The sequence below is a fragment of the Leptodactylus fuscus genome, chromosome 3 (genome assembly GCF_031893055.1).
Source record: "Leptodactylus fuscus isolate aLepFus1 chromosome 3, aLepFus1.hap2, whole genome shotgun sequence".
NCBI classification, from domain to species: Eukaryota; Metazoa; Chordata; class Amphibia; order Anura; family Leptodactylidae; genus Leptodactylus; species Leptodactylus fuscus.
This window is the reverse complement of record NC_134267.1, coordinates 103,008,051-103,022,629: the sequence shown is the minus strand read 5'-3', so window position 1 is coordinate 103,022,629 and position 14,579 is coordinate 103,008,051. Positions and strand designations below refer to the sequence as shown.

Here is a 14,579-nt window from a genome sequence, read left to right as displayed (position 1 = left end):
CCATAGACTATGGGCCGGTTCACATTAGCGCTTACCTCCCGTCCGGAAAGATTCCTTTCGGACAGGAGGTAAGCGCTAATGTGAACCGGCCCTTACTCGTCCTGCAGAACCAGCATTGATTGTCTGAATGCTATACACTGTATAGCATTCGGCCAATCAATGCTGGTTCTGCAGTAGGCTCGTCTTTGCTAGTCGGGAGAGCTGGCAGCTTGCAGTTATGCGGGAACTGACTTTTTCTCATAGGAATGTATTGACCAGCGTTGATTGGCCGAATGCTATACAGTGTCAATGGGAGTCTTATTTTACACGTGCAAAATTACACACCAAAATACACGCCAGTTTACTCCGTGTGAACTACCCCTAAGAGTGCAGAAGGAGGGGTATTTTCAGCACAATGTCATACTGCACTTAGTCTATAAAACAAGGAAGTCTGCAGACCACCACCGAGGTATCAAAGTTAGCAGTGAGGGAAGAAAATAGATAGAGGAGCTATAATAGGTAGTAGGGTTATGAGGGAATCTGTGTCAAGGGACCAAGAATAAGAAGAAGACGAATGCTGGAGACTAAGAATAAGAGGAAAGTTGTCCTGGGCATTAATAAGAGGAGCCATGGTGGAGACCAAGAGGAGAACCAGGGATGAAAATTGAGAGGTGTACTAATCATAGAACTAAATATAAGGAGAACCATGCTTAGAGGATAACTGTAAATTTGAGTGGTGGGCTGAAAGAGTTTATAAATTGTAAAATGGTGCTTAAAGGTGATTTCCCCAAAGGGAATTTCAAGCTAAGTAAAACAAGATACACACCCATCTAAACAAAATACCTACATTACATTCTAACATACAATATAAATACACACGGCATGTAGACTGCTTCCAGTGTTGCTGATTTGCCTTGAGAGTAAAGACACTACTCCTACAACCATGCTTCTGAAGATCTGTGCATTTATCATCTTGTCACTCAGTGAATTCTCAATGCCATGTGATGTACATGAACATCCTGTAGCTCGATTAAATGGGGACATCATAATTGGTGGGATTTTTCCAATTCACCAAGGAGTGTCTAATTCATTACAGCGTCCTTATGCAGATGGCTTTACTTGTAGTGGGTAAGTGTTTTTACAATTGTAAATGATGATACAACTTCCAGTTTATTATTGAAGGGATTACCTTCTCAAAAACATGTTCATGTGTTATTGAAAATGTATTAATATACTGTAATATATACTGTAATACCTTCCACCTAATATCATTGGTCACATAGGGAAGATGATTTTTTAAATGTAGATTGTGAGCTCCATATAGGGCTCACAATGTATGTTATTCTGTATCAGTACATCTTTGGAATATGGGAGGAAATCCATGTAAACACAGGAAGAACATACAAACTCCTTGCAGATGGTTTGTCCTTGACAGGATTCAAACCCAGGACTACAGCACTGCAAGACTGCAGTGCTAACCACTGAGCCACCGTGTTGCCCCCCTTGGGGCAGATGTTTGACACTAATTTGTAGTGCCACAGCCACGTGTACAGTAGCATTGAGATGCTCTCACTCTCGGTGGGTTAGCATAAGGTTGCTTGAAGCGTCTGGCTTAGTTACTGTTAGCTCAGCTAGTTTAGTAGCTACACCAGCTCTTTCAGTTTAAATATTCTTTTGAAACTTTATATAACAATTTTACAGTTTTTTCCAGTTCTACTGCATGACTTAGAGGGGTTGGCTAATTTCTGACTAACCTTTCTCATTACTGTTAATGTTTATGAAAGATGAATACATGACACTAAAATGGCCATTGTTAATGTGATGTGCAGATCTGTACATTTCTTAAGCCACGCCCCTATGCCTGGGCTGTTTTCTGTGTCATCTACATAGAGATCTTGCACAAGATGACTACTAATGAAGGGGCACGTGACAAACATGTCACTCAGCCTCCTCAATACAAATACACAGTGTTTGCAGCAGCTAAAATGTAGTACATGGATAGTGTGGCTGAATTATCAAGGTCAGTGTATTACATGGCAGTCTAGATGATGCTGCAATGGAGGTGAATTTCCCAGATTCGTGATGAGACACAAGCAGCCTTACTGAAATCTATGCTAGCTGGCAAATTAGGTATAGGCAGTGGGCTTGCCCACATCCATTCTGTTCCACCCATCCCCATCCCTGTTCTACTCAATTTTTGAAAGTGGCAAAGTGGGCGTAAAATAATGCTACTCCTACCATGGTTGCTATGAACAACTGGCATCAGAGCTATTAGATGTAATAGTTCTTCATTCTTCAGATGGTGGTGGACCTGGGAATCTGACCACCGCCAATCAAATATTGATGCTTTGTCCTAGGAATAACAAATTTGTTCTTGAATTTTATTGAAGTTTAAAATTGGAACAATATTACAATTCCATATTATTATTGATATTAGAATATGATCAGTGATCAATTATGACAGTGTTATCAGCTCTCCAAGACACTGTAAACCACTGGTATGTTAATGTACATGATAGGAATATAATTCTAATCATACAGTTCAATTGCTGATGAACCACGGGGATGCCTGTAAAAACTTATTTTAAGAGATATGCACATTAGCTTAGGGGACATTGCCTTCAACGTCATCAATAAATACTTCCATCCAGGCCTCTTGTCCAGCCCCCTGGGCAGTGGAAGAACAACATCATCAGCCCTGCTATCATTGAGTGCTCCTGTCATACAGTGCTACAGCAGCATACTGCACATGTGCAGGATTTTGATGATATCAGTGAAATCCCATGATTGTGTAGTTGTATCATCCACTCCTGCCTGGGCTTTGGCGCCATCTTCCAGCCACATGCTGCAGGAGACGTGTTCAGCTGTGATTTCTTCCTTTGGGTTCTTCATGTATTGTCTAAACACTGTCCTATTTCCTCACCTTGGTACTTGATTTTCCACCACATCCATCTCTTTCACCTTGGTTTCCCTCTGCTCCTCTGAGGGTAAGTTAACACTGAGTTTTTTGGTCAGGATTTTGAGGCCGTATTCTCCTCAAAATCCTTACCAAAAAGACGGCTTCCATTGAAATCAATGGGAGCCACTTAGGTGTTTTTAACGGGAGCCGGCTTGTTCCGGCTCCTGGAAAAAGAAGCGAGATGTTAATTCTTCAGGCTGATTCGCTTCGTGATTCGTCCTGAAGACACTCCTTCCTCACGACTAGGCCCATTCATTGGACCTAATTCGGAGCGGAGTGTTTGACCGGCATCCAGTCGCGCACTCCGCTCCGGATGAGGCCAGTGAATGGGTCTAGTTGGTAGTGTCCTCAGGCCAATTCGCTTTGCAAATGAGCATCTCACTTATTTTTCCGGGAGCCGGAACAAACCAGCTCCCGGAAAAAAGACCTGACCAGCTCCAATTGATTTTAATGGAAGCCATCTTTTTGTTCAGGATTTTGAGGAGGATACGGCCTCAAAATCCTGACCAAAAAACAGTGTGAACTCACCCTAATAGTAAATTTTAGCCTTATCCATGTGATTGACAGCCTATTAAGCTGCCTATTAAGTCTGGTGCGGGTTCTTACCCCTTATTTATTGTTGGCTCACATTCACACTGGTGCTTGATATTGCCTAGTGCTTGCTGGCTATTTACTCTTGCTGTTTTGTTACCTGTATTCTTATTCCTGACTTCTGGCTTTATCTTTGACTATTCTCTTGAATTCTGATTCTTTATTGCGTTGCTTGACTGTTACCGACCCCTTGGCTACCTGACCACCCTTTGTTGTTGTTTGTCTTGTCTGTGCTCTGTGTCATGATCTATATCTAAGAAGAGCTTTGTCGACCAGTTGTCCTCTGACGCCTAGTGCAGTGAGGCAAATAGGCAGAGAGATGGGAATTGCGGCGGGAGGGGGGAATTCAGTTTATGGCTCAATGTCTTATTGTGCCCCTCCTCCCAGGGTTCATTAGCAGCTAGTGGCGAATTGCTCCTCTAGCAATTTCTTTACAGTATTATTCTCATGTAGTACTGCAGTACTACTACTTGCAGGATTTCAGCACAGCGCTCAATGACAACAGGGCTGATGATGCTGATCTTTCACACTCCAGGAATGCCGAACAAGAGGTCTGGATGGGCATATTTATTGATGACTCAGCTGTGCACGAGCACTGAAGGCAACGTCCCCTGTGCTCCATGAAGCTAATTTGAACATCTCTTAAAACGGATTTTTACCGGCATTCTGGTGGCTCATCAACTTAAGAAAGATATGATTGAAATTATATTACTAGCATGTACATTCCGAGAAACAAGTGGTTTACAGTGCCTAGGGAGCTGATAGACTCCCTTTAACCTTATATCAGTCATCCACAGAAACAAACACACATACCAGTATATTAGTTATTCACAGATACAAGCCAATACATATATCAGCCATCCACATAAACAAACACACATATAACAGTCATACACATAAACAAACACATATATCAGTCATACACATAAAAAAACACACATATATCAGTCATACACATAAACAAACACACATATATCATTTGATACATATAAACAATCCAATACATATGAATTAAATAAGTTGTTCCAAAACTAGATAAAACAGAAAGCATGAGCTCAAGTGATTTGATCCAGTTATTGTTAAAATGATGTATTTGTGGTGATGTTACAATATCTGATTTTATTTCAGACTGGACTTGCGAAGTATGATTGATGCCCTTGCCATGATCTATGCTATAGAAACAATTAATAATTCCACTGATTTCCAAGGGATAAAACTGGGATATGAAATTTATGATTCATGTGCAGATGGCATGAAAGCAGTTCAAGCAACAATTAAGTTAATCCCAGAATTTTTTACCATAAGAAATACAACAGAGTGCAACTACACAGAAGTTATACCTAAAGTCAAAGCTGTTATCGGAGAAGAATTTTCAGAAATCTCTATTGTCATGTCAAGAATTCTAAGCACTTACTTTATTCCACAAGTAAGCCTTTTTCTTAAGCAATATTTAGCTGCAAAATTCTAGCTGTAACTGGATACTCTGCCGTAGTGGTTTTAATATCTATAAAGCTAGTGAGGGATCGAGTTAAAAATATGCACTAAAGTTAACAAGCCAAAAAAAAGCAATCAATTCCCAGAGCATACAACTTAGGAGGCATTCACACGGAGTGACGTGGTGCTGATTCTGGCACGGTAACTCGTGTAAGAATTAGCGCTGCAAAACAGAATCCCATTGACTTCAATGGGTTCCGTTTAACGCACGTAACACATTGAAATCAAAGGGTTAAAAGCCTCACATTGATTTCAATGTGTTATGCGCGTTAAACGGAACCCATTGAAGTTAATGGGATTCTCTTTTGCAGCGCTAATTCTTACGCGAGTTATCGTGCCAGAATCAACGCAGCATTACTCCGAGTGAATGCCCCCTGAGGACACATGGAGTTTTTTGGTCAGGATTTTGAGGGCGTATTCAGGGGTGAGCCTGCTCCTTTCGCCGCCCGAGGCTAACTGCAGAAAGCCGCCCCCCCCCCCCCCGTAGGAGGAGGGGGCGGATCGGGGGCGTGGCCGGGCGGATTGGGGGTGTGGCTGCGTGAAGGGGCGGGGCTTAGCCCCGTTCGCCGGCAGAGAGTAGGCCCGGAGACTGCCTGCTCTCTGCCTGAGCATGAGGGGAGGCTGCTGGAGCAGCGCTGCTCCAGTGGCCTCCCCAAACCACCGCTCGGTGATAAGCCAGTCCAGGACAGCTTGTCCTGGACTGGCTTAGGTTAGCAAAAATGCCGCCCTCCCTGAGGCCCTGGCATCGTGCCGCCTGAAGCGCTCGCTTCAGGTCGCCTCATGGGAGGTGCGGCACTGGGCGTATTTGCCTCAAAATCCTGACCAAAAAGACGGCTCCCATTGAAATCAATGGGAGCCGCTCAGAAGCTTTTTCCGGTAGCCGGCTTGCAACACTTTCTTTTTCTGTGTTTCGCTATGTAGGGCCTTAGCAATAGAATGTCACACCAACATGACATTGGTATTTGAAAAAAAGAATGATGAATTATATCAAGAGTGTGCCAGTGACAAATACAGAATTTGAAGGAAAATCTCTGGCTAAAATGTTTGGATTGTCAAAAAGCACTATTGCAAAAAAGCTCTTAAGAAAATGAGAGTTTGCACTAAAATGAGTGGCATTGGCAGCCAAAACAATGAAAGATTCTCTGGACAGTCATCGATCACAGTGCAGCAACACTAATGGCAGATCAGACACTGTGTTAAAAAATATAGTTCTATTGCAAAGAAAAACTTATAAAAATTAATTTTTTGGCACTTAAAGGGTGACCTAGCCATTGTATATGTACTACTGAGCTTTTCCCCCTACTCCAACAATTTTTTTGCACATCTCCATAAATTGATTAAATCTATATAAACTATGCTATGAACCAATTTGCCCATCTCTACTACTCATTATTGGCTAAGAGGCTTTCAGGTGATGCCAGAAGCCCTCCTAGGTCACAGACACCATGTGATCCTCCTCCTCTTCTGTAGCTCATTTTACATGTTTTTATTTCATTTGAAATTAATCACAAAAGTTTTGGTTTAATTTAAACCCAACCTAGTTAAAGCTGGTTTGTTCTGAATCCATTCACTCATATACACTTATAATCACATTTGCTGGGCAGGCCATCAGTCTGTCTCCTAACCATCCAAACACCTGACTAGCAACAGAGAGAAGAAGAGTTGTGGTCCACAAACTGTTACTTTAAGTGTAAATGAAGAACATTTAGGTCTCCATAAATGTATTATTTGAGTTCCATCTTGCATTTTCTAAAGACTCATAATTGTATCTGTCCAGGAGAAGCATTTTAGTAATAATTTATTAACTCTTGCTTTCCAGGTAAGTGCTGCCTCCACTGCGGATCTACTTTCTGATGAAACAAGATTCCTTTCTTTTCTGCGAACTGTTCCAAGTGATAAATACCAAACGCAGGCAATAGTGAAGCTCATCAGGCAGTTTAAGTGGAATTGGGTTGGTATTATTGTTGGTGATGACGATTATGGCCACTCTGCTCTGGCTTTTCTCAATGACTACTTCAATGACAATGGGATATGCACTGCTTTTAGTCATATTGTCCCAACATATGTGGAGAACCCTGCTTTACAGAACAGTTTAAGTAATATAATTTATGACCTCAAAAATACCGCAGCTAAGGTGGTTGTTGTGTTTGCAAGAAGTGAAATTGTTAACAAGATTCTTAAAGAAGCTGTGACGAATAACATTTCATGCACATGGATTGGAAGTGACAGCTGGATTGTATCAGGACAAGCAGCAGATTTGCGAAATCTTAGAAATGTTGGGGCAGTGATGGGATTTACTTTCAGAGGAGGTTCAGTTCCTGGATTTGTGGAATATGTGAAAAACATTTTTCCTATTAGCCATGAAGAAACAAATGAGTTCCTTGAACAATATAAAGAGCTAAGATTTGGATGTACCAAAGAATACAGAGAATATCTGCAATGCATGAATTCCTCTTCCAAAAACTGCCATATTCCTAATTCAGCGCAATATAAATCTCCCCTGGCGTGCAGCACTGATAACATTTCTCTACTTAACGATGACTACCTGATGAAGTATATAGAACGTGGTACATTGTACTCAACATCCTTAGCTGTAACCGCCATAGCTGAATCACTAAAAAAAATGGTATGCAAAGATGGAATATGTGACAAGAATCTTCAAGTGTCTCCTCGCAAGGTAAAGTTCTATGCAGTCTAGGAATAGCACAATAAGAAGCCAAAATATTGGATCATCCAATGATATATAGGACCCTTCATTAAAATATAAAACTAGCATTTATTTATTAGTTTCCAATTTATTTTCTTATTACATTATATAGTTCTTTAGTGCGTCTTTTCAATATTGTGCCTTATGTGTATGTATTTGTTCCATGTGTGTATATATTTGTACTTATATAAGCGTATATGTATGTTTACTTATAAAACTTGCAACTCACTGATGCTGGTTGACATCTGCGTTTGGTAATCTGTGTGGACAGAAAAGTACTTCATAATCTACATCCCTGTCTGCATGACTCACGCAGACACTGCACGGAAAGCACATGGACCCCATTATAGTCTATGGGGTCTATGTGCTTTCACTGCACACCGCTTGTCAATGCGTTCGATAGTCCGTTCAGGGGGCCCCCATGTGGACTTCCCAAATGAAAACCCAAACGCAGATGTGAACCAGGCCTAAATAATTCTAGATTTCTACTCACTGTATGATAGTGACTGCATATTACCACATACATTGTTTTGTATTCATTCAATTCATTCTCAATTTCACAGCTCCTTGGAGAATTAAAAGAAAACTACTTTTCCTACAATGGTGACACGTTCCACTTTGACAGTTCTGGGGAAATATTGCTTGAATATGATTTCATTAATTGGCATACATTAGAAGATTCCACAGACTTTACTGTAGTTGGGAAATATGACACATTCAATGAAAGACTAGAGATCAACAGAAGTCTTCTGCTATGGAACACAGTAAATAATTTGGTATGTACTATCCTAAAGATACTTTTTAGTAGATAAAACACTCCCTTCAAGATAATTCACTTGATTAGATATGGATGAACACTTAGAGGACCTGTCACCAAGTAGAAAATGCTAAGTAAGGGTGCGTTCACACGATGTAACATGTAGCGTGATCTGGCACGTGTACAGCGTGTCAGAGTTTGAGCGCTCAAAAAAATCCCATTGAGTTCAATGGGAGTTACGAGCGTATACGCCGCGTTATTTTGCGCCCACCGTATACATGCCAGATCACGCTACACGTTATATCGTGTGAACGCACCCATTAGACCATGGCCTCACTTTGCTAAAAAACTGCTTTTTTTTGTTGCAGATTTTTTGCTAAATTTTAGCCTTAGCAAACATCATCAGATTCTTGCTGTTCCCCTAAAAAATGTGATGTTTTTTTTTTTAACTCTGTCAAACCATTCAAACAATATGTAAACCAGATTGTCTTCTCCATGTGGGGGAAACCTTTAATAAAAGGTTACCGCTAAAGATGAGCGAATCAATGCTGATTAAGTGGAATTCATTCCGACTTTCAGGAAAAAAATTGATTCACGTCTAATCCGGATTTCCTCACGCTTCATGGTAACGAATCACATTTTTCTAAAATGGCTACTGCACATGTTAGGATATGGGGCAAGGGAACTCTGGATACTTGGGATCACCCACAATGCCATGTGTGCAGCCAATCAGCAGCCAGCCAGCCCTGTGATGTCACAGCCCTATAAATACCCTCCAATATCTTAGGAACAAGCAGTTTCCATTGTACTTAACCCCTTCACGCATTATCACGTACATGCATGTGGGAGAATGTAGTGACTTACTGCATCCCCACGTGCATGTACGTGATGGTGATCGCAGGGGCTAAGAAGCAGAGCCCATGCGATCACCATGGGAGCCCGGCTGTATCTTACAGCCAGGCTCCTGCTGTAACAGCGGTTTGTCACAGACCCTGGATCCCGCCGTCAGCATTGGGAGCTGGTGTTAGCTGTATCGTACAGCTAACACCCTGCTGCTTAATCCCCCATCGGAGTCCAGCTCTGATGGGATTTTTTTAACCCCTTGAATGCCATCGTCAAACATAACAGTGGCATCCAAAGGGTTCTGTCATCTTTCTGCCTGGCACCCCCTGTGGTGAGATCCAAGAGGGGGGCAGCATCTATAAATTGCAGCTTGGGGTCTGGCCAGTGACCCTAGGCTGCTAAGACCCCCTGTTACCTGGTTGAATCTGCCTTGCCTTGCCTAGGCTCACTTCCTCTATAGACTCACAATACAAGTAAGGTCCACTTTAATAGCCTTAATAAGGATTACAGTACTAATCTCACAGTCTGTAGACTACATATAGATACCACATAGTCTTATAACAGTTGCTTTATAAGAGTCAAAATGATAATAATACAATAATGCAATATACTGAGAACACAGCAGTACTACAACAACCAGCAATCCTGCAACAGTCTTAAGTTACCACCTGCCACTTGCCTTAGGGCTAGTTCACATGGGACATTTAATGGTGTATTTTGGTTCTGACTCTGATGCGGGAAGCCGCATCAGAATTGGACTAAAATGCACCTGCTACGACTGTCGCGGCTTCCCCCTCTGGAGTACGCTCAAATGAATGGGCCTAGTCCGAAGGGTGCTGTCGTGAGGCGGACGCCGGGGCTGACTCAGCTGTGGAATCCGCCTGAAGAAAGGACAGCTCATTTCTTTCTTCTGTGAGCCGGAACATACCACTCATGGAAAAAACGAATGTAGCGGTCTACATAGACCTCTATTGTGAGCGGGAGGATTCTGAGGTGGATTCGGCTTCAGAATTCGCCCCCTCTTGACCCGTGTGAAGGATTTCTTAGACTCCTAGAGACATAAGATACCTCATACAGTGAAACGTGCTCTTATACCCTCATATATTTGCACGTTTATATCCCATACTGTACAATGACTCCCTTATGTCCCCATATAATGGTCTCTTGCACTCCCTTAGAGTAATCCCTTATTTTCCCCATATATTGGCTTTGTATGTCCCCGTACAATACAATGCTACCTTATGCCTCCACTTAATAGCCCCACACAATATAATACCCCAATATAATAGTTCCTTATTCCCCTATACAGTACAGTGACCCTTAAAGGGGTTGTCCCATCACAAGGATCCTATCTATACTGCTGGTTAATGTGGATGTAAGACTTTTCCTAAATACACTGCTTCAGCAAAACTGCTTTGTTTGTCCACTATCTTACTTTATTCAATTTTTTGTGGCCACAGCCCTGACCTAGCTGCTCCTGAGTCAAATGATGTATCTGCTGCTCTCAGGGGGGAGGGAGGAGGGGCTAAGTGCAGGGAGCCTGTGTCTCTAGCTAATCCTGTGTCTGCACCACATGACCTAGGTCCTGCACTCAGATAGAGGAGCTGCTTTCATTTCTTCTGTTCTCCCAGTTATCAGGCTAGCTAATTCAATTGTGTTCATTATGGCAGAGACAGGCAGTCTCTGTATGTAACACAGAATGGAGTTGCTTCTGCCTGTACTTCATAGTCCAATGTGGGTGGGCGGAGCTACACGCGAATTTGGGGGCGGAGCTAAACGGCAGGTTGCCTGTGAAACCCCGCCCACCAAATGATGCAAGAAACCAGGAAGAAAGAAGATTTTACAAGAGTGAAGACTGCTGAGTATGTGAGGTGGGAATACCCCTTTAATCCCTAATATAATGGCACCTTATGTCCCCACATAGTATAACAGTACTGCATATGCCATTATATAACATCACCTAATTCCCCATACAATAGAGTACCCTCTAATGCTTAAGGGCTAGTTCATACGGGGTTCCACGTGTAAACATTCTGTCGCAGCTGCCGCAATAGGATGCTGGTGCAGTGCACAGGCATCCCGCCGTGGCATTCCGCGATGGATTAGTCCCAAATGAATTTGCCGTGGCATCTACGGCAAGATAGGGCATCTCACTTCTTTTTTCCGCTAAAAGCTAGCGGAAAAAAGAAGCGAGCAGCTTCCATTGAAGTCAATGGGAGCAGCAGATTTTGAGGCGGATTCCGCTTCAAAATCCGTTGCCAACTTGCCCCATGTGAACTAGCCCTTACCACCTCTCCATGCTTTATTGGTAGAGAGCAATAAGTGCAGACTTCATGTTCACTTACCAATTGTTGCTCCTCAGACTCCTGCCGCTTCCCTGCTTTGGGATCCCTATTAGTGCCGAAGCAGAGAAAGGGCAGAGATCAGAGGAGCTTTGAGCAGCAAGTTAAGGGCTAGTTCACACGTGGGCAAAGGGGAGGTTTTTGACAGCGGAATTCGCTTCAAAAACCTCTCCTTTAACATGGTGGTCTATGTAGACCACTAGCTTTTTTTTTCCTCCTAGCGTTTTCCGCCTGAAGAAGCGACATGACCTTTCTTCAGGCGGAAAACGCCTGAAGAATTGCATAGAAGTGAATGGGAGGCGAAAACCGCGCGGTAAAAAACCGCGCGGTTTTTTGCAAAAAACCGCGCGGTTTTAGCCTGCAGTTTCTATAGCACATATAGGAAAAAAAAAACCTAGCGAAAACTGCTAGCGAAAACCGCGTCAAAAACCTCGTCAAAAACCGCGTGGAATGCAAAAAACAGCGTCAAAAAAACTCCTCAAGGTTTTTTACCTCGCACAAATAAGCTAGGCGGTTTTCACGTGTGAACTGACCCTAAAGTGTAAATTACATTTTCCACTAAACTCATTACAGAACCTAGGGAGATCTGGGGTAATTCCTGTCAGGAGAAAGCTGGATAGTAATTCCTGATAAGCTGTGTTGTGAAAAAGAACTGTCCCTATATATTTCTGATGTCTGAGTTTAAGGAGCTTTTCTTTTCCTCCACTCTCCTCTCCCTAGAGTTCGATTGTACAGATTTGATCAGTGACACAAAGACACAAATAAGTGAAGAAAAAACACTTTTCTAGTGTATTAGGGGGCGTTCACACTACCGTCAGTGTCCGACAGGTAGTGTCTGCTGCTGATGTCTGTTCAAAATCTTGCACGGACATTAGGAGCGGACACTAGCTGTGTCCGTGACATTTTTCATTCATTTAAATGGAGATCGGGTGCGTTGTTTTGCACTCCGTGCCTGTCCTTCACTGTCCGTTCCTAAAGATGTCCAACTTTTCAAGCGGACAGCAAAACCCGACATGTAGGTTTATTCTGTCCGTTTGAAAAGTCGGACATCTTTAGGATCGGACACTTAAGGACAGGCACGGAGTGTAAAAGAACGCACCCGATCTCCATTTAAATGAATGAAAAATGTCACGGACACAGCTAGTGTCCGCTGCTAATGTCCGTGCAAGATTTTGAACGGACATTAGCAGCGGACACTACCTGTCGGACACTGAAGGTAGTGTGAACGCTCCCTTACAGAGCTTGTTAGCTTTACTTAAACTATTCATTTATGAAATAAAAATTTAGTTAAAGCATACAATTCCAGTAAATAATTGTTCACAAAATGTAATTCAGAAGTTATAATGCAATGCATCTTATATACTACTTACTTATTTTTACATTTGTAGGTTCCATTTTCTAATTGCTCATCTATATGCAGTCCTGGATATTATCAAGAACATTCATTGATTTCTTGCTGTTATAAATGTCTTCCATGTGCAGAAAATTACTACTCTCCCACAGCCGGTACGAACACGTAACTGAATCTGGTCAAAACTGTTAATATTGCAAAATGAAGCATCTATCTGTCTGCAAGTCTAGCTACTTACTTATTTATGAGTGATTTATATATGTATTTTTTTTTTTATTACCAGATGCAACTGTATGTCTAAAGTGTCCAGCCTGGCAGTGGTCTAGAAACGGAAGTGATCGATGTACAAACAGGACAGTTGAATATTTTGCGTGGAATGATCCATTTGCTATCTCTCTGGTGACTGTAGCAGCATTTGGCTTTGTGCTGGTGATAATCATTGGAGCTTTGTTTGTTAGACACTATGATACCCCAGCAGTTAAAGCGGCGGGGGGCCACTATGCATTTTTATTGATGATATCATTACTCATTAGCTTGGTAGGCATTGGGTTTTTTATCGGAGAACCTAATGAAACTTTCTGTAAAGTCAGACAACCTCTTTTTGGTATCAGTTTCACCATTTGTGTTGCTTGTATCTTGGTCAAATGTATTCTGATCCTTCTAGCATTTGAGTCAGCCTCAAAAATACAAAAAGTGGAAATGATAACCTACCAGCCGGTGGTTATTATCAGTGTATTAACTGGCATTCAAGTGTGTATATGTACCATGTGGCTCATTCTTAAAGCCCCATTTTTTGATGAAATTTATACAATACCTGAGATTTTACTCTTTCAATGTAATGAAGGTTCGTACGCAGCATTTGGCATCATGATTGGCTACATTGGGTTTCTTGCATTGATTTGTTTCCTCCTGGCTTACAAAGGCAGAAAACTGCCAGAAAAATACAATGAGGCCCGATGTATCACATTCAGCATGCTGATTTATATGTTTGTGTGGATTCTCTTTATCCCAATCTATATCAATTCCCCTGGAAAGTATACCTCTGCTGTGCAAACTCTTGCCATATTGGCTTCAATATACGGAATTATATCCTGTCATCTTTTACCAGCTGTATACATTATATTGTTCAAGAGAAAAACTAACAACAGAAAAATGTATTTAGAAAGCATTTGTAGAGCAAGGAGAGCGATACTCTCAATTCACCAAAATAAGTTTAATCGTATTACCCAGATAAGAAGTCCAGTAGTAGCTAATGACAACACTACATTCACTCAGTCATCCAAAAGATCTTTTCCCTCCTTAAAGGCATGTAAAAGACGTAACAGTTACTAGCGCGCTACTGTATTTATCAGGAGTGTCATCTTTCCTGACATACTTGTTGTAGTAGATATTTGTATCCTCTACAATTATATGACATAAATGAAATATTTTTTTTTTCTTAAAAGAAGACTATTCTAGCACAATTCTAGATTGCAAGAATATATTTATGACCTATCCCTGAAATAGGTTATCATTAGAGATGAGCGAGTAGTATTCGATCGAGTAGGTATTCGATC

The 14,579-nt window shown here is 41.7% G+C and overlaps 1 protein-coding gene across 1 annotated transcript; it reads left to right on the top strand.

The window, feature by feature from the left end:
• The first annotated feature begins 922 nt into the window (after positions 1-922).
• Positions 923-14,355, top strand: LOC142198490 (G-protein coupled receptor family C group 6 member A-like). Its single transcript, XM_075269524.1, has 6 exons — positions 923-1,107; positions 4,658-4,955; positions 6,843-7,700; positions 8,294-8,506; positions 13,061-13,178; positions 13,307-14,355. The coding sequence occupies exons 1-6, from the start codon at positions 923-925 to the stop codon at positions 14,353-14,355; spliced, it is 2,721 nt and encodes a 906-aa protein (XP_075125625.1).
• Positions 14,356-14,579: the final 224 nt, after the last annotated feature.